General features: G+C 42.9%; 1 protein-coding gene across 1 annotated transcript; it reads left to right on the top strand.

The window, feature by feature from the left end:
* Positions 1-4,948: 4,948 nt before the first annotated feature.
* On the top strand, positions 4,949-14,355 carry ARPP19 (cAMP regulated phosphoprotein 19). The gene is made up of 3 exons (XM_018069765.2): positions 4,949-5,288; positions 7,362-7,484; positions 10,890-14,355. The coding sequence occupies exons 2-3, from the start codon at positions 7,365-7,367 to the stop codon at positions 11,058-11,060; spliced, it is 291 nt and encodes a 96-aa protein (XP_017925254.1). The 5' UTR covers positions 4,949-5,288; positions 7,362-7,364; the 3' UTR covers positions 11,061-14,355.
* Positions 14,356-20,301: the final 5,946 nt, after the last annotated feature.

Genomic DNA, 20,301 nt, shown 5'->3' with positions numbered 1-20,301 from the left:
GAGAAGTCACAGACTCTTTACTCAGTCAAATACTACTTGACCTTTTCACTATAAGCAAAGAAAGCAATTTAGTTCTTGTATCTCCCTTCTCAGCCTTTTTTTCTTTATCTAAGACAACCCCAGCCTGTTCAGTCAGCCTTGCCTCGTAGATTTCATTTTCTGCACCTCTCATCATTCTGGCTTTCTTCTTTTGGTCTGAATCAATCTTGAAGTGTCTAAGGCTGGACAGAGCACCCGAAACAGAGCCTCTCTGTGCCAATCAGACTGGAAGAATTGGTTGGTAAGTCTTATGGATTAAAGTCCTCTTCATACATCCCGTTGTAATGTGTGGTTTTTCAGTATCAGGAGATGTCAACTTGCATTCATCTTGTTACCCAGTATAAGAGGTGTCCTACCTGCTATTCTCCATATAGTATCTCTCCTTATGGAACTTTGTTCTCTTACTACCCAAGATTTTATATACTAAACACAGCATTGCCATTGGAACAATTGATAGCTGTTTCCAACAAAGCTTGCATCCACCACATTAAAGTTTCATCATTAAGTTTCCCTAATTTGCATGGGGAAGTGTCAGAGATTATAGTTTGTTACTAGCTACCTTGATCAGGCCAGATTGAACAAAAAAAAACATTAAACCCATTGGTTTTTATAAGGTTTGTTCAGTAATTTTCAGTAATGTTTCTGTGCCCCCTTGTCTTCATGATCTGCTTTAGATACACATCCTTAAAAAACTGACCTAGTTTCTGTAGGCTTTCTTGTATTTGAAGACATTGAAGAACTTGGGCTTTTCCTGTGGTTCTGAATTTACTTCCCATCCTTCCTCTGCATTGTAGAGTTTGTTCCCTTAAAGAAATAATTTCATTAAGGAACTGCTGAATCCTCAAAACTGTGTTTTCCCTCAGATTAATTTCCTAAGAGAATTGAAAGAAATTCCTGAAGTTTGCAATTCTTGTCCGCTGTCACTGCTTTGTTGTTCTGCTTCCTTTCAAAATCTATGAACTTCATCCTTTCTATGATCATTTTTCTATGTTGCTCTATTTTTTACACCTTCAGACCATTTCTCCCTGGTTTTGCTAGAAGGAAATGTGGCACACCCACTACTATCATGGCTTTTTCTGTCATAAGGCAAACAACACTAGTGTGTTCTGTGATTTTTGCTGTGCTATCTGACCAGCAGTATCCCTTTCTGAATGAGGGATATGCACATTCCTTGGCTTCCTCGCAACTACACAGTCCGGCTCTTTGAACAAGTCTCTGTTGCACAAGAAACCCACTTCCAACTACTGGTTTGTGGGGCTTTCAGTACACTTTGACTGCTTCTGTTTTGATAGACTTTTCTGACTTGTCTCCTGTGGCCTTCCCGACCATAATCCCACAAAGCCTGTCCTTGCTTGTCCTTCCTGAGCTGTGCTCCAGCTGGTTCTCCACACCTGGCAGGGTCTGCAGGCGGGACTTCTGAGCGAGAGGGCATGTGGAATGTGGGGATACACAGTGGTGGCAGAGCTGGAGGTCAACATTATGGGAAAGTGGTGAAAGATGGTAGGGAAAGACCTTTTGTGTAGCAGAAGTGGGAGCACACATGCATTTCACTACTAAGTAAAAGCCATACCTGCCATTCACATAATCCCTGTATTTGGGATCTCCAAAGATTTATTAACAGTGGGCTGTTGAAAACTCTCCTTTATGCTCTTAAAGAGAGTCCAGGGGAGGTTATTGTTCAGCCAAGAAGAAGACAGGGAAAAGTAGATAGGGAGGGGAAAAAATACCCTGTATAACATGATACTGTGCTGTTAAGAAGTTCCAATGGCAAGACCTCCTATCCTGCCAGCTGTGTCTGGGATTCAGGAGATCCTCTAATAATGCTGCTGAGGACTCGGCTCCTCATGTTTTTATCACCAAAAGTAGCCATTTTAGCCAAGCAGCAAAGGTCTTTTTTTCCTTTACGCCGATGCTGGGCCGGGGAGGCCACAGGGGGAAGGTGGGGGTGGTGAGGTGGGGGTGAGGTGGGGCAGCTCTCTTCAGTGAGAGGACCAGAGGAAATGGCCTGAAACTGACGTCGGGGAGATTCAATTAGATATTGTAAAGACAGAGGAGATTCAAGTCAGATATTATAACGACTTTTTTCACTGTTAGGGTGGTCAGGGATTGAACAGGCAGCCCAGGGAGGTGGTGGAGTCACCCTCTCTGGAGGTCTGGATGTGGCGCCGGGTGATGTGGTTTAGTGTTTACAGAGGCAGTGTGGGACTGGATGATCCTAAAGGCCTCTTCCAACCTTGATGAATCCATGGTTTTATTATTCTAACAGGGGTGGGGCACTGGCGCCGTGCGGCCGAGCTTCCACCTCTGAAAGCCGCCTCACGGTGCCCGGCCGAGCCCGGCCGATCCCGGCACCCCCAGGCAGGCATCAGGGCGTTCCCCGCGCCGGAGCCCGGCCGGTCCCGAGCCTGGCTCAGTCTACCGGTGCGTCGGCGCGGCCGACTCGAATCCCGGCCCGTGAACGCGGGGGAGGAGGCGGGTCACTCCCGCGCAGCGGCGGGGGCCGAGGCGGAGGAAGTGTGACCCGCGGGCGCGTCCCGGCGCGCGGTGCCGTATCTTGTGGCGGGGAGGAGGCTGGCAGCAGCAGCAGAAGCAGCAGCCGCGGAGGAGCGCGGGCCGCGCCTCCCGCCGCACCCCGTCCCTCCTGCCGCCCCCGCCGTTCTCTGCAGCGCGCATGTCTGCCTGAGACCCGAGCCCGCCTCGGCCCGAGGAAGAAGGTGGTGGGCCGGGCCGAGGGGCACAAGGGAGCCCGCGGGGCTCTCCCGCCTCATCGGGGCCCGCGTGGCGCGCCGCTCCCCCGGGCCCTCCCCTCACCCCTCCCGGCGCGGGGAGCCCCGGGCGTCCCGCTGTCAGGTCGGGCGCGGCACAAGCACGGGCTGCCCCAGGCCGCGCCTGCCGCGCAGCAGGTGCCCGGGCGGTTCCCGGGGTGTGTCCCGCGACGGCGGGGGGGCGCTCCACCATGTTTGGCGTTCCCCGCTCGGCCGCGGGGCCTGCCCGGGCGATGGCCTTTCCTGTTCGTTCCCCGCCCGGCTGGCTCCTTCGGGTGCCCCGCGGCCGGGCACCGGCGCTGTGGTTTGGGCTCAGTCGCAGCGGCGGGGAGGAGAGCAGTGGGAATCCGGGAGCTAAACGTTTGTTTCACTTTTAGAAAACGTTTAGCTTTTAATATGAGCTGTTTAAGGGGAGAAAAACCCAAAACACAAGGAGCGTGGCCTGTGCTAGTTACAGCTTTCCTAAAGAATGGCTGGCTGGGCTGTTTTAGGGTATCCCTGTTATGTCATCTCTGTCGGTAATAATCGTATCGTTTCTTAAGTGGGATTCGGCCTTAGGGATGACTGTGCTGTGACTTTAAGAAGCCGTTTGTTTTTCAGTCTTGTCATTGCCGTGTGAGCCCAGTCGCAATCCCCACGGCTATTTCCGATCGGGAGAAGTTACGAAACACAAGTACTGCTTTGAAGAGCGCTAAAAAAAAAAAAAAAAAAAAAAGCTTAATCTACTTCAGATGTCAGGGGGTTTTTTTAATAATTTACAGTTTGTAATATGAGTTAGTCGTACAGGTGGAGCTTTGGGGGTTAATCCGGAAGGATACCTTCTCAATAGGTGCAGTAATCAGAACCAGCTGCTTTGGCAGGGCTGTAATCTGCTCTTAAATAGGTGTGTTCTGCAGCGTGACTTAACGCTCATGCCAGGTAGGCTGCTGGGGGATACTGTTCCTGTTCAAAGCCTATAAAAATAAGTCCCTGGCCTATGCAGCACTCCTAGAATAGCTCTGTAATAGGAGCATAGTTAAATATGTGGTAGCAAGTTTATTGTGATGCCTTCTAGTGTGTTCTGATGAAGTCGGGTGATTGTGGCCAGTTCTGCTAGCAAAGTTTCAGGCTAAGTCTTGAAATGCAGTGTTTGGAAAAATTATATGAGAGACAGGAGTTCCTTATTGGTCTGCTGATTTAGTTTTAATCTGGTAAGGTGTTCAAGAAAAATTATATAATATGAATAAAATAAAACTCTTGTGTTCTGTGAGATTATGTCCTGATGTGGTATCAGTGCCATTATGACATTGCAGTATTAACTTCCACTAAAACTGTTGGTCTGGGTAGGCAGAATTGAACATTTAATGCTTACCTCTGAAATACTTACATAAACAGCCCATTTTCCAGTACTTATTTATATGTATGCTTAAAAAAGATGACACCCCTAAATGAACTTTGAGGCAGCACTTTCATGATCACAGGCTCTTTTCTAAACTTTTCTAATGTGCTGTAAGAAGCTCGTGCATGTGCTGAGTGAGAAAGGTTTTGAACTATAGAGTGATGAAAATTGAAAATTGGCCAAGGACCAGCGTTTCCTGTTCTCGGTGTGAAAACTCAGGACAGTGGCAGGGGGAAGTTCAGAAACAAAGAAACTTCAGGCGTAGGACAATATATGCTTGGGTGACTGACTCTTTTTGCCTTAAAAGCCTGTATTTTTCAGGAAGCTGTTAAAGGTGGTGCATTTTGTTGCTGAACTGGCTTTTGCCACATCAGTTTGCTGTAGGGTTGGGCTGTTTTCCCATTTTCTGCTTTGCATTTTGTCTAATGTCCTCTGTTAAAGAGGATGAGCTGTTCATACCACGGTTATAAAAGGCTGATGGCTCCTTTTTTAGCCATGCAGTTCAGTAGTCCACCAGATATGTAACTTTATGCTGCTAGTACCTCTCTAAAAGCAAAATCTATCTTTAAATGAGTTAGGTAACTACAGCCTTCCTGGTAGAGCATTTTAATGACTTCATGAGCTGTGTCAGATTCCTGTAGAGAACTAAAATTATAACTTTTGTGTGGTTGTCACTAGGAAGAAGAGCATGGTATATCTTGATTTCCGCCCACTTCCCAATCATTTGTTAGTCACTTGGTTGTTGCTTCTGTAACTCAGGGGAGAATGTTCTAAATGTAGGAGTGGCTTGGGTTAAAGTCTTTGTGGTTCAGCAACACATCTCCAGGAGTGCTCAGTATCATGTAGTCCACAGAAGAGTATAAGACCAGGATGTGCAGGCAGTGATCTTCCCAAGAAAACGCTCCAAGGTCTCAGCAGTCTGGAGTTTAGAAGCCTTCTGAGCAGCGAATGAACACATCAAATTGCTTTCTGAATCCATCTAAATTCTTGGCACCCCCTGTATCCTTCAGCAAGGAGTTCTGCAGCTTAACTATATTTTACGTGGAAATCTGTTGTCTTAGGTTGAACCTGCCCTCAACTGGTTTTGTTTGACACCCCAAGTCACGGTATTGAAATTCTTTAATTCGTCTTCCATAGTTTTTTGAGCCTTAGTTGTTTTTGGTCATCAAGAGTAATAGACTGTGGTCTGTATCCTTTTGAGCTGCATTGATGCGTAACACAGTGTTTTGTGTTTGGATTGCCTGCTGTGCGATAATTTGTCAGCCCTGTGAGTTTGCATAAATGTCTCCTTTGATGAACCATGAATGCATATTTATATAAGCTATTTATTGTTGGTCTGGTGTTCTTAAAAAATATCTCTGTTTGGATTTTAGTGGCAAAATATTCCCCCTCAAATGCTTTGTTGGCTCAGCAGCAAGGACCCAGTGATTCAGCATTAGATGTTGAGTGTGTTGAGCTGAAAAGATTACTTTTGAGAAAATCCGGTCTCTGTCGGCATGTTAATGAACTACAATAGGGATAACAGCAGTTGAATGATCTATAACGCATGAAAACTGTGGTCTTGGCTAGTATGACATTATATATAGTGAGAAATGGTGTAGTTTTATGTTCAGTAGAATCAGGGGAACTTTACCCTTTATTTGTATTTGTATTTTGCATTTTATTGCCCAGCTGCATTTTGATCTAATAAAAAGCACTGGTGCCTGTCATCATAGAAATTTCTCTTAACCTGTTATGGGAATTTCTGTCTTTCCTTGGGAGAGCTGTTGATTCAGGTTCCTGCTGTATTGTGCAAAGCTGTCCTTGAGATGTCTTGGCCTAATGGAGGAACAAGACAATGTTATATTTTAAATCTCTTGTTATAATCTTTGTTTCTGAGGCTTCTTACCAGAAAGATATTGAATATTATACAACTTGGAGCTTTTCTAAGAGAGATAGGAGAGCACCTAGGATAGGCGAGTGTGGTGGCTCCAGTTCTTTGGCAGTTCTCGCTTAAGTAGCTCCCAGCTCGTGTTCCTCTGTCCTCACTGCTGCTGTGCTAACATACCTGTTTGTGTAGCTGCTTGGTGATCCACACTGTGGAAATGGATCCAAATAAAACAGCCCAACAAGGGGAGAAGGAAAAAAAAAAAGATGAATGGTTATTTTTCTGTTGAATTAGTTTCTTTAACCCATTACTGGGGAGTACAGGCAGTCATGCTGATTGATGCAATGCAAAGGATGATGACAGGCATGGAAAAGAGTGTGAAGGGGCTGCCTAAGCAGCTCTAAGTGGACATGAAACCTTAGTCACATATGAATGAGGCTCTCCTGATTTCAATGGCAATTCTTATTTCCTACCTAAAAGTCTTCTTGTGACTTCAATTGATAATTCCAACACTACAGCAGTCAGTGCAAATCATTATATATTTTCCCTGAACTAGCAATGGTTTGCGTTAAAAAAAAAAATGGCCATGGCCAAATACTGGAAAGAGCAAAACAAGAATTTTGATTGAAAGATATTTTAGAAATGATCCAGTAGAATAAATCATAGTTCATACATCAAATTGCTACGTGGACAGGAACAGATGAGTGTAAAGTAGAGGTCAGTGAACAAATTGCAGTTTTGCCAAATAAGTATCTTCAAATTATTATTTTGAGCATCCATATTTTACAGTGTACTCATAAAACAGACATTTTATTTTACACAAGTGCACTGTCCAACTGTCTTCATCCTCATAATTTTAGGATAATTGTAGACATATATAAACACAGTATTGCTGTTAATGTGACAGCAGGTGTGGTTTGGGGGGCTTTTACAGTGGATATCAACACAGTACAGTTAGAGCAGCCACACAGAGCAGCGTGGCAATGAAACAGGGACATTTGGAAAAAACAAGTATTCAGCATTTGTTCTTAGTGGAATCCTTGTTTTGGCAAAAAAAAATTAGTTTTGTTTGAGAGTTTTTCTTTTTCAAAATGAAACAATACAAATTTAGAATAGACTGTTTTTCTCTGAGAGGGAAATGCGCACATCTCCAGGAGGAGTATCTAAGATGGGAGGCTGAACTCCTACAGTTGCTGTCAGGATTTGAGAGATGCCTCACTTGGTAGCAGCATGTGGGTGTATTACCTGCAGAGGTATTCTGCATAAATATACATTGTTCTGTATTTAATTTACAGTATCTCTTGTCTTTCAGGAAATGGAGGATAAGGTGATCAGTCCAGAAAAAGCTGAAGAAGCAAAATTGAAAGCAAGATATCCTCATCTGGGCCAGAAGCCAGGAGGCTCAGACTTCTTGAGGAAGAGGCTTCAAAAAGGAGTGAGTTCTTTTTTGTCTATAGGGTGTGGACAAAAAATGCCAAGATTTATATGTCTGGTTGATTTTTTTCCTCTCCACAGGCTTTCGTGTGGTAAGAACTTTAAATTTTGAGAAAGCACAAGGAAGAGAAATTTGTTTCCGCAAGAGGAATGCTGAGTTGGCAGGATAGATGTTTACAGCATTAGGGGCTCAAACACACTTGTTATAAAAAATTAAATTTAGAAGCTGTGGTGATAGACCTAATAAAAAACATTACAGCAAACACCAAGGGTTAGAACCTTATCCCTATTCTGTAGGGATTTTATCTCGCCCGTTCTTGTGACCCCAAAATGTATGTTCACTCCTTTTATCCGTGTTTTTAGCACATGAAAGTTTAGCATCTGTTCTTGGACCAGCCATCACCTGACATCAGTGGTTTGAAAATGGTGGTATAGTTCTGGATATACACCCTGACCAAAAAATAGTGAGAGAAGAATGAAGAGTGAGTTAATATTTCAGTACCTTTCCACATCTAACCAGTGTTTCTTTATTTTTTTAGTTATTCAGCTGTTTATTTTTTTAGTTTAATTATTCATAAAGTGGTTATGTAATGCCTTTCAGGCATGCTAGAACTCTGTTCTTGGAATAATCCTGGTATGTCACTACTTCTGATGGTGCTTTCATTGCTGTCACACTTGTTTTTTTTGCTATTGTCTAGGCCCTTTCAGTACATGCAGTGTTTCCAAGTAGAAATCCCTCGCAAACCAGCTGCTGGAGTTCAGTGCTAATCTAGTTCTATGCTACTTGGTAACATCTCCTGGGAATGTTTACCGTTGGCAGTTTTTTTGGATAATCTTTCTCTCATAAGCTGGAGCTTATGCAGCATAGTTAATGGCTGCTGGGCATGGGCAAGTGGGAGATGAGGTGACTCCCTCTGAGTTACGTGGGTCAAAGGCAGCCTAAATGACACTCCATTTGTTTCAGTGTATGTATAGACACAGGAGGGACAGGTAAGTGTGGATTGTGGTGATAATTCAGGAAAACAGACCAGCATTCACTCACCAAGGATTGATAGCCATAAAGGAATTATGACTTCTTGCACTTGGTGCAAATGTGAGAAAAACTCTCCACCAGCAAGAACAACCTGTACAAATCTTCATCTTGATTATACACTGTGGAATGTAAAGGCTGTTGCAACATGTACTTTCAAATTTGAGCAGAGGCAGATCAGTGGCCATCTTAATTGGCTTTTGCTACTTTGATGAAAGATGGCATAAAATTGTGGATTCCAATTCTTAATATGTCTCCTTGAGTTCCTGATGTGGTGATAATAACTTTCTTCCATTTTGTTTTCTGTTGTTTCTGTTTATGGGCTCAGTGTCTTAAATGAGGAGTCATCTTTACTTGATACAGGTCCTGGTGTACTTGGTGTACAGGTCCTGGTGTACTTGATGAAGTTTAAAATAAGGTGAGGGTAGTGAGTGTGCTTTCAGATAGTGTTTGTGACACAAAGACAGACACTGGACAGACACTGTCAGTTTGAAAGGGATGATCAAATACAGGCCATCTGTGAGAAGCTAAAATAAATCAGGAAAATACAGGAATGAGTTGAAGGAAGAAATGGACTGATATGCTAATGCATAAAGGATGGTAGGTTTTCTCAGATATTCCTGTACATGTATATGGGCAGCTGTAGCCCAGATCATCTTCAATTTGGCAACTAGGACACACTCTGCCAGTTCATATTTGCTGTCCAGAAATGTTCTGCCTTGTGTGCACACACCATTATTAGCACACTTTCTCCAGAATAGTGGTAGACGAGAACAATGTTCCACCATGCTCCTGTGGAGGGATTCTATTTGGAACTCTTACGTGGACAGAAATAGATCTGTTAACAGCTGCAACACATCTAAAGATTGAGTGATTCTGTTATTACCTAATTGCTGTTTAAAAGTTTCTTTTGGTTGCTTCAGTTTTGAAGGGCAAAATGTGAAAGCCTTTTTCCAAATCAGATCATGTTCTAACTTGAGGTGTAGGCTGCAGGTGTAGCGCTAGAACACTGTTGTGTGAACAGGGATTACACCATCAAAAAGATTGAATTGGGAATAAAATTGAATTTTTGAATAAAAGTGTGTGATTCAGATGTATTACTGACTGCATGGGAGAAAGAGATTTGGTAACTTTAAGGCTCTGACGGGGAATATTTAAAGCCACTTTCGGGAGGCCTTGCCTGAGCAACCTCCTCCCCTTTTGGTAAAGACCTGTTAAATCGGGTGTTCACATTACTTCTGTCTAACAACTGCTGCTACTGAACATTTTGCAGCTGGTTAATACTGCTGCAGAATAGTGTGGTAATAATATACTGCCTGGAAGCACTTAAACATAGGAGGTACTGATGGCTCTTCTTCAACTGACTGAGGACTAAGCCTATACAAAGCTGACTGGGGGGCCTTCTCTTCAGAGATGATTGTGATTGTAACCAACAGTTAGTGGTGTGAATCTTAATACTGATTCTAATTTTTTTTTGGCCTCATATGAAATCTGTTCCAGGTCATGGGTTACAAGTGCCTAAATGGTAGACCTCATGGTAAGATGTAAAAAAATACAACTTTTCCTGCAAGATATGTCAGTGAGCAGTTGAAGACTTGATGCAGAGCTTGGATGAAATTCCATGCCTCATCTTGCCATGATGTGGATAAATAAGTAATTTGGCCTTAACATCCATAGATAACTTAATATTTTGAGAAATCTGACAACTCTTAAAAGGTAATGCTAATAAAAATTTGCTGATGGATTAAGGAACACTGTTTTAGAAATTCAAACTTAATTTACTTTTGTATTAAGCCCTGGAATGTGGGGTAAGAATTTCCTTCACACAGTGCTTTTCAGAAGGACTGTATTGTAGATTTGACTTTGCTAAATAATTGGTTTGGGAATTTTAGGGATTATAGTTTCACTGCTTTAGTGTATGCAGAAAACTGGTTTTCTTGTTATCATGCAGTTTCCTGCTACTTTCATCTTCTGATATGATAGAGCAGGCTCTGTTCTCCAGCTTTACTTCATGCATTGTTTGGTTATTCTGTGTAGCAGAACTTGTTCACCGCAACAGAATTTATAAACCTCAAGGTTTCAATTGTCAAAGACGAACTTTTGGGAAAACTAAGGCAAGAATAATGTTCATGTATGGTGTGAGTTTAATGGCATATATAGAACCTTAACTGTATATTTACCTGATGTTAAGAGTTTAGCTGTCTGTGCTTAATAATCTTGATCATATTTTTTTTAATTGATGTAGAGCCACTTGATGAATTGGGAAGGTTTTATAATTGTTTTCAAAATTAAAACTACCTATTGAATGATGTAATTCAGTGTATACATGTCATAAGATTTCAGGATTTTAAATATATGTATGCTTTTGTCTTCTAGCAAAAATACTTTGATTCTGGTGATTACAACATGGCTAAAGCAAAGATGAAAAATAAGCAACTGCCTACTGCAGCTCCTGACAAGACAGAAGTCACTGGTGACCATATTCCTACTCCACAGGATCTTCCACAGCGGAAACCATCTCTTGTTGCTAGCAAGCTGGCTGGCTGACGAGAACAGCTGAACTGCATGATTATTCTCATTCCTGTTATTTCTCCTTAATAGTTATTTCTCACCCTCACATCACCCTTTTTCTTTCTTACACTAAGTCATGAGACTGACAGCTTTGCAGGTAGCGATAGCATGTGCTGCTATTGTAAGGGAATACTGTTAAGAGTAAAATGTAGTATTTGGACTAGTTGAGAACAATGCACTGATTAAAAAGGACAAGTTTGGTTATAGCAATGTAATCTACTTGAAAATGTACATATTGCCCATTTCCTAGTGTAGGACTGGTTCCAGCAAGTGACATCGCAAGTTTTACAACTTCTAATGTTTCTGCTTTTGTTATTTCATCTTAATTACAGCATATTTGTATTTAATATAACCTCCAGTTGTGTTGGGTTTTTCTTCCGTGTTTGGGTTTGTTGTCTAAAATAGAGGTTTAGACCACAAGTTGCTAGATGGTAAAGCATGTACAAAAACAAAGACAGGGCTCTGATTGAATTTTGTTTCTGCTTTTGAACTTGAACGGCCTTAAACCTGTTTCAGCTTTAACAATAGAGTTTTTACTTGGGCAATATTTGCCCATTCTGGTGTAACTCTTGTGAACCTAGTGCTTATTGACAACTGCCTGTTGAAGCTGGTATTCTTTTCAGTTCCGTAGCTTAGGACACACTTTTGTTGAAGATGTGAATGAAGTGTGCATGTGCATAGACTGTTGAATTCACTCTTGTGCCATTTTTTGTAAATACAATAGTTTTGCACAACCTTTTGCAAACGTCTATTAGTTTTACATTTTAAAAAGCAGATAATGTGCCAATCAAAGCACAAGTGATTCTGTATCTTTCAAAGTCTTGTCCTGAAACTAAGAGCCCAGAATCTTGCTACTGAAAGTAAAAATTGTGTACCTGAAATTTGTGAAACACATTGACACTTGACTCAACCTTATGCTTTTGCAGTTCTAAATTTTGTTTGCAACAATATCCAGCATTCAAATATAAATCTGGAATTTGTACCTACATTTGCAGGCAAGTGCCCTTTTTGTTCAGCAGCTGTTTAAGCTTTAAAAGCTGAAATGCTCTGTCTGATGACATGGAATATGGCTAAATGTACTGTTCTAGAGAGTTCCCTGTGTGACAAACATCACATCTAAGCTCACTGACGTTTGATATGCAGTTGTGTTTGGGCTATTTTAGACTTCAGGAAGCAGAAGGGTGTAATTTCTTTTTTTCTTGGACTCCTGAGGACGTAATAAACTGTCTCCTTTTCTCTTTGTTATACAGCAGCCCCTCATTGGCTTTGGGGAAACAAATACCTGGAAATAGTATTTCTATAATGACCTAGTGAGAAATAGGTGACTTTTCATATCAGAAAGTAGGAATGAACTCCTGCTCAGGTTTATGATGCAGATTGTAAGTACTAGATAGACAAAATACATAGTTGATATTAGACAGGTGACTTGATGCATTTAAAAGCATGTTAGTTCAATGAAATCAGAATATTAAAAGTGCAGTATGATCCATAATGTAATTGATTTTCATGTTCTTTTGGAGAACCAGAAACTCTTTAAAAAGACCGGTTTGCTGAATACCTTTTTCTTTAAATAAATAGTCCTGAAACAGCCTATTAAAAATAAAGAACCAGTGTAGGTATGATAAGAGAAACACTCTTAAAGATGCATGTTTTTAGAATCTTTGTGTTGACTTATTCAGAAAGGTCTTGCAGTATAAAGGACTGCTAGTCAAAAACAATGCTGGCCCGTATCTTCTGCAATGCTCTCTCTAAAGGCAAACATAAAATGGCCAAGAGAAAATGAATAGTCTTTATTTGGTCTGGTTTTGATCAGAAAATATCAGTGTCTGCATAATGTCTTTGATTCAGAAAAGTAATTCCAGAGAATTGCAGAATTGCTAAACTGATTCTTTTCTGTATAGCCCTTTTCTAGTAATTACATGGGCTCTGTCAGGCCTGTCCTTATTCCTTATCCTCCACTAGTACTATAAAAAATTTGTGATTTTTAAAGAACAGGTTGAAGAAATGGACCTACTGCTTTAAGAAATCAGGCTGGAAGAATGACAGGGAAACTGGAAATATTGAAGCAAGCTACTTTTTATAGATGTTTATTCTAATGTCAAAATCCCTCTTTATTTTTCTATGCATAAGTGAAATTGAAACTTAATGATAGGACTGGGCCTGAAACAAATGTTGAACAACTTAAGGTGACTTGCTGTGTATTGTCTGGTGGCACTACTCTGTAGCTCCCGTAAGGTGAGTTTTCTTGATGTTTGGGAAGGTTTAAAAAGATAGCCATTTAAATTTAAACATTCCACTCACTCAGCTGTGACTCAGCTTGTCCTGCTGGTTGGACAACACAAGCTCTTCCGATGCTCACTCGGTGACTTGGAGTTGTTAGGATTACCACAAATTCAGCTATGAACATATTATCCATGTGTATATTTGAAGTACTGTAATACTAACTAGGTCAGTGACTGATTATGAGCCTTCACATCTGACAGACCTCAGCAGCAGGCACAGCTGTATAAAAATTTAAGTCCAATAATCACTTAACAGTAAATCAAACATGACTGCAAATCGATGCTTACTTTCAGCTTACTCCAGCAAGATTAACTCAGCTATCCAAACTGATGTACATAATGTATTATATGAGTTTTACCATTTGATAATTGCCTTTTTCAAAGAAAACCTGTCCACACTGTAGACTGGCAGTCCCTTTCATATCTTGCCTTTAAAGATAGACAGTGTTTAGTTGTTAGAGTAGTACTCATGTAGACTTATAATAGCAGCTAGCACCAACATTTTATTTGAGATAGTTAAGTGAATTAATTACAACTTCACAGATATGTCCCCAAATCTGTAACACCAAAGGCTTCCCTCTCATTGTTCTTGGTGTAGTAGGACAGTGTTTGTGTAAAGGCCACAGGAGTACATTTTGTTGGACATATTTACACCCAGTCAAGATGTTAAGGTGATAAAAATGTCAATTGTTCTTTACAAACTTACACATTGTATAGTATACAGAATAAATTGATTTACTTAGTTTTTATTGCAACGTGGAGGTTTGTCTCATCTTTACTGTGGTTTCCTAAACAATACTGGATACTTCGGTATTCTCTATGGAAAACTTCTAAATCCTAAATCTTGCTACTCTGTATCATTAAAAATATGACTGGGCTTTGGTTTCTAGTATGTTAGACTACAGAATTACTTTAATGTAATCACATTTATATATATTTCAGTGCTTATTTTTCTAATAAGGCAATTAAAGCTTATTGTTTGAAAACTCCGGAACAGATGATTGTTTTGGTCCCTTGCAGTGAGTGAAGGGGATGTCTGGGAAGTAGCTTGGCATATAGAAGTTTGCACTGTTGCTATGGACAGTTGGCCTAAATATGGCAACACTTCCAGAAATCAAAATGCTGGAAAAAGTCCAACTAATTTCATAGTTATCCTGTGACTTAGGTGCTGATGTCTGCGTAGCTCCAAGCCCCGTGTGTTGTATTTGCACAGTGAGCTCAGTCACCAAGGTTATAGTAACGCCCTCTCTGCTCTGCATACCTGCATGGCACATGATTTTTTCTCTCCCTACATATCTGTTGCATTACATTTCAGAGTTCTTTACCGTTCAACCAGTTTTCTACAGCTAAAAGCTCCAGGCCTGGTCCTTGTAGTGTGAGAATATGAGAAAGGGTAGGAGAACGATTTTAGCCTGTAAATCCCTCAGCTTTGTCTGTCTTGCTGGTGAAAGGCACATGGAGTTAAACTGATGGTCAGCGTTGAATATACAGTGCTTTTCTGAAGGAGTGGGTAGGCCCGTGCACTGGCCAGGCACTAAATGTTATTGCTGTGCCTTTAATGATTTCCCTTTTTGTTTGGCAAAGAGAGAACTCGCTGCTCACTTGCGGAACAGTGGCAGCAGAATAGGAAGTCCTGTGTGAGAAGGGAATTTTTCTGCCACAGTTTAACAGATCATGGATGCGAACAGACCACAGATGTAAGAAAAGAGATAGGACAGATGCTTTGTAATTTTTTTCTGAAAAAAAATTACAGAAAAATTCAGTGTAAAATTCTGCATGTGGACTATATCAGCTGCATCAACTATACATTGACATCTGGCATATCCAAGATATATTCTCCGAAAAAAATGCCATCTTTTGAAAAGATGTTGTGCAAGATAAGAGATTATGTCATTTAAAATCTTATCAACAAATATTTGATGCAGGAGATGCATCTTAATAATTAGGTAGTCAGTATGGATACATTACAAACAGGTTGCTTCTTGGCAACTTTCGGTGCCCCCAATTTCTGTCCTTAATGACAGATTTGAAATCCTGGTTTATGCAAATTGTGTCAAATCATAGCATATTTCGGACTCAGATATCTATTTTTTGCTGTGGCTTATAATTACATTTGGCTCCTGAGCTCCATCTGTGAATGGCTGAGATCAGTAATCCACCACCAAGTGAACTCCTGAAATGAAAGTCTTTGAATTTAAAACAGATACCCTAAAGAAAGGGTACGAAATACTGAATATGAAGCAGCACAGTCAGAGGGGAGGTTCAGGTCCCTTCTGCGAACAAAACTTGAAATTTCAGTTGTTTGTACAAGCAGATTCTGAGATTAAGGGTGTTCAGGGGACATGATTACACCTTAAATGAACCACAAACAAGTCACTTCTTTGTTATACATGAAAGAAAGATGACCTGTAGCTTTAGTATAGATCTGTTTTGCCTTAGCATACAGATGAAGAGCAGCTATGCAAACTGCTTAGCCAAAACCTCACCCCTGACCTGGACTGCAGTTCCCAGGAACCCATTCTGGGCTTCTCGTAGCACTGAATGTGCAGTTCTGCTGATGGGACTGACCCTCCTGGCACGAGACAGTAACAGCAGTTGTGGTTGATAATCCTGGGCATACTGGTAGAACGCAGGAAGAGGTATTAAATTCAGCTCACAGTATTTTGAACTCACAGGAGAATCAAGAATTTTTTTAATCTCTATTCTCAATTTACTAACCTTAGTTTCCTAGCTGTGAAGGCCATATATATCTGCACCTAATGCAAACAGCTCTGGGTAAGGCTCCATATTTTCATCTTGGCTATTTTTCATTTGTGCTTGCTGCTTTCTCCATCTTCTTTCTTTTAGATAGCAGCAGTAATGTATAGCTGGATTATGGCGTTTATTTAGAGTGTTTGTTTTGGGAATCAAAGTGGTGTTGTATCTCTGGCTGTTTACGAAATTGATGAGTGATTTTTTGACCCATCTCTTTCGCGGCTCATTTTCTCTGTAAACAGGTTTGTCTGTTTCTTTAATAGTCACAGTGAGTTTCAGGGAAAGTACAGATACTACCCACTCAATACACAGCTGTTTTCTAAACAGGTGAATTTTGAGAGAGGATAAATAGTCAAAAACACTTTGGTGGACAGTGTGGCAAACATACCTGTTTCAACTTGTTCTGTATTTTGGACCACTTGAACTAGTAGGATGCATTTCCAAGGTAAAAGGGGGGGGGGGGGAAGATAGTGATAGCTTCAGTTGTGCTGTCAAAGAACTCTTGCTGTAAAAAACATTCTTTAATTATTCATAAAGCAAGGAGGTGTCATCTTGAGACCTAGCTGGACATGGGTTATGTTTTTCCTTCCATTTTGACATGGATGTTAAACTTTTCAAAGGTGTGTACCTCCATGTCTTGGTGAGAACTGGACTTATTGAAGGAGCTGGTTTGGGCCCAGTTCTCCTCAGTACTTTCAGTAGTGGTTTCAGTCAAGCTGAAAGAGGCTGTAAACAGTTTGAAGGATGGGATCAGAATCGGAGAGAAAAAAACCTGGCACCTGAGAAATTCAAGTCAAAACACACAATGGGAATAACTGGCAGGATGGCAGCGAGGCACACAAGAGGCTTCAGCAGGCTGTGACACAGATGTAAATCCAGAAAGATTAGGCAGCTGCACAGAAGGTTCTTCTCCCGCCTGCCTTGAGAGGAGAGGTCCCTCGGGAAAGAAGGGGCCGTTCCTTGAGCCTGGTGGTGTCCGGAGTGCGGAGCCTCGAGCAGGGCACGGGCTGGGGAGCAGCGATAATGATAAACATCCCTGACGACGAAACAAGTGATTTGCTCTGTCTAGGATAAAAAAAAATAAAAGAAAATAAAAAGAAAAAGCCGTATCCCGAGGGAGAGGAGGAATACCGGTCCTGGCACAAAGTGGGGGCGCGCAACCCCCTGGGGGTCCGGGAGCGGCAGCGCTGGCTCCCCCCGCTCCGAGCGTGCCCTGGCGCGGCCGGTCCGCAGTCCCGCCCCGCCCGGGGGGAATCCGCGCTCCCGCCGCCCTCCGTCCTGCCCGTCCCCCGCGCGCTCCTTCACAATGCCCAGACCTCTCCAGGTATCAGCAACATTGGCGCGGCCGAACGCCTGGAGCATCCTCCTCCTACTCCTCCCCCTTCTCTCCTCCTCCTCCCCCGCCCGCCTCCGCCTCCCGGCCGCGGCCTGCCCGCAGAGTGCCGCCTCGCCCGCTGCCCTGCGCCATGGAGGCCTCCGAGCCTCACCACAAGTCATCGGCGGCGGCGGGCCGGCTGCGCGGGCGGCCGGACCGCGGGCGGGAGGCGGAGCGGCGCGGCCCGGGCGAGCATGCCCGGCGAGCATCCGCGGACGCGATTGGGGCCGCGGGCAGGGACCGCGCTGGCGCCCGCGCCCCGGCGGGAGCGGCGCGCTCCGTCCGCCGGTGGCCCGCATACCCGGCGGCGCGGACGCCCCCGCTGTGCGAGGGGCCCTGCGCGCCCGGCCGGGCGGGGCGCGGGCCGGCCCGGGGAGCGGCGGGCCCGCTCCGGCACGCGCGGACCGCGCCGGGGAAGCGCGGCGGGTCAGCACGGCCGCTCGGTTATCGCCTTCGGGAACACCTTCCCCATCCCTGAGGAAAAACGACTTCTACGACATGAGCGCTTTGATATTCAACTACCCTTTTCTGGTGACACTGCACCTTCGGATTATATTTATTCTTTTGGCAGCCGTTCAGAAGCCCTGCAGTCAGCAGTGATGCGCAGCGTGACTCTCATATGCTCTTTAATCAGACGTTTTTCTAATCTTTTTAGTCCTGTGTGTTAGTATCTCGTCAGCTCCCACCTGGAAACAGTTCCTGCCCTATGCATCTTGATGATGGGCAAAGGCTGCAAATGGAGATGTGGAAATGGTTGGTTTGTGCCCTAGCCATGCCTTATTTTCATTACTCTGCCTTGAGCTAGGGCAAAAATCTGGAAAAAACGACAGACAACAGGTTTTTAAGGGCAGCAGGAATGACTGGGGTCACCAGAACTGGGTGTACAGTATAACATGACAAACTGCAAATACTTCTTTCAAAAAGCTTGCACAGTCAAAGTGTGTCATTAGGAAAGCCATGCCATCTAGATCCTTGAGCCACTTCATGAAATGCTCCCAAATTATCCCCAGTCTAGCACGTTGGGTGAGGAAGGAAAGGAAACAGACTTTTTGTTTTGGCATGAATAGGTCACTTCATTGGTAGAGTCCTCCCACTCAGAAGTGATGGGACAGCACACTGACTGTGCATCAGGACAAATCGAACTGGGCATCCCTTCAACAGGCTTGACTGTATCTGAGTAGTATATTTGTGTAAGAGAGATTGAATGGGAGGAGGTGAGGTGCATGCCAGCACCCCCTAAAGAATGCTGTTACATTAGTGGTATATGACATCTTGGTGTCTTGTGTGTCACAGAACTATCTCTTTGAACCATCGTTGCCCAAAGGGATGAAAATTACCTTTCTGGTCAAGAGAGCCATGGTACTGCAGAGTTGTTCCCAAGTGTCCAATAGACCTTCTCTATGTAAGGAGTTATTTTGGAAAGGTGTTCTTGATTTATCTCTCTCTGTAGATGTTCTCCTTATGGAATTGAAATCTCTCATAAAGTGTTGATCAGAATACTTTCTTTTTTCTTTTATTTTTTTTTTAATTTCCAACCCTGTCTGACCTTGAATTCCCTTCCTTGAGTGGAATTCAATTCTTTGGTCAGAAGCTGCTCCAAAAATGTGGGCGTGCTGTTGTGTTGGAACTGCATTACAGTGGAAAGCTCAAGGCCCCTTGTAGTTCCTAAGGAAGGCCTGGCTCAGAATCAGGCAGGTCAGGGTAGGAAACCTGCTGGGTGTTCAAGAAAGACTCTCTGCTGTCTTCCCTCTCTGCTGGCTTTTTCCCCAAGTAATGGCTGCATGCTGTTTAAATCCCATTCAGTAACTTATCCTTGATTAGGTAACATAAACAATGGATTTAAGGTCGTAGCACACAGAGGTAAAGAGAGCAAACACAAAGTCAAAGAGGCGCTGGGATGATCCTGCAGTAGGGACTTGCTGGGTGATGAAGGCCAGTGAAACTGCTTCTGTGCTTTACTCTCACACCACAGGCTGTTCTTGTCCTCTTTAGAGACATATGTAGGCACAGAAAGAGCGAATTTCACATCTTTTTTATATTGGTAGGCAGAGTCAAGATATTCATTCAGAGCAGCTGCTTAAAGTACCAGAGCTTTCAGTATTGCTGGTTGTGAGCAATGGGCCCAAACCACGCAGGCTTTGTATTCCTGAGCCCAGTGATACTGCAAACACAGATTCTACTTGAGGCCAGCAGCTTCAATTTTTGGGTGCAGCAGCTTAAAATTGCTCCATGGGTTATATCCCAGGTTTTCTTATTTAAAATATTATGCCTTTGAGCCTTGTTCTATTGGATATATATCAGTGGCAGGTGTGTGGTCCTGCTGAAAGGTAATTTCTGAAAGTTTTGGTTCTTTGACTTGGGAAACAAACTTGAAAGAATCTTGATGTGTTTTCTGGATCATCGTTGCTCTGCTGAGTGATGCTGGGACATAGTTGATAAGCATTTCAGTAATTGTTGACCAACACCAGATATGTACCTACTTCTGCTGACCCATAAAAATTGACAGGGACAATCTAGGCCATGTGTCAGCTTTTGTTGAGTGTAGTTTGCTTTCCTTGGAAATTAAGAACAAGTGAGAATGCTTTGCCTAGAACTGGAACTCATGTGACTTCCACACTGCTGAGAGCACCATGTTTATGTTAGATGTTGCCTTTGTGAGTTTCAGGGGGGTGAAACCAAGCCCCAACACGTGCTCTTGCTGCCTATACACAAAAATCAACAAAACAGATGAGACACTACGTTTGTGCCACCTCTTTTAAAGTCTTAGCGGAGAGTTGACATAATTCAGTCATTTTTGTTCTCCATT

Source organism: Manacus vitellinus, unplaced genomic scaffold, assembly GCF_001715985.3.
Source record: "Manacus vitellinus isolate BGI_N305 unplaced genomic scaffold, ASM171598v3 scaffold_16_pilon, whole genome shotgun sequence".
Lineage (NCBI taxonomy): Eukaryota > Metazoa > Chordata > Aves > Passeriformes > Pipridae > Manacus > Manacus vitellinus.
This window is presented reverse-complemented; position numbering and strand designations above follow the sequence as displayed.

Excerpts from the sequence above, each read along its gene's own strand:
- ARPP19 (XM_018069765.2), top strand. The coding sequence starts at position 7,365 with ATGGAGGATAAGGTGATCAGTCCAGAAAAAGCTGAAGAAGCAAAATTG. Across the intron at positions 7,485-10,889 it reads GGAAGAGGCTTCAAAAAGGA|CAAAAATACTTTGATTCTGG; the intron begins GTGAGTTCTTTT and ends TTTGTCTTCTAG.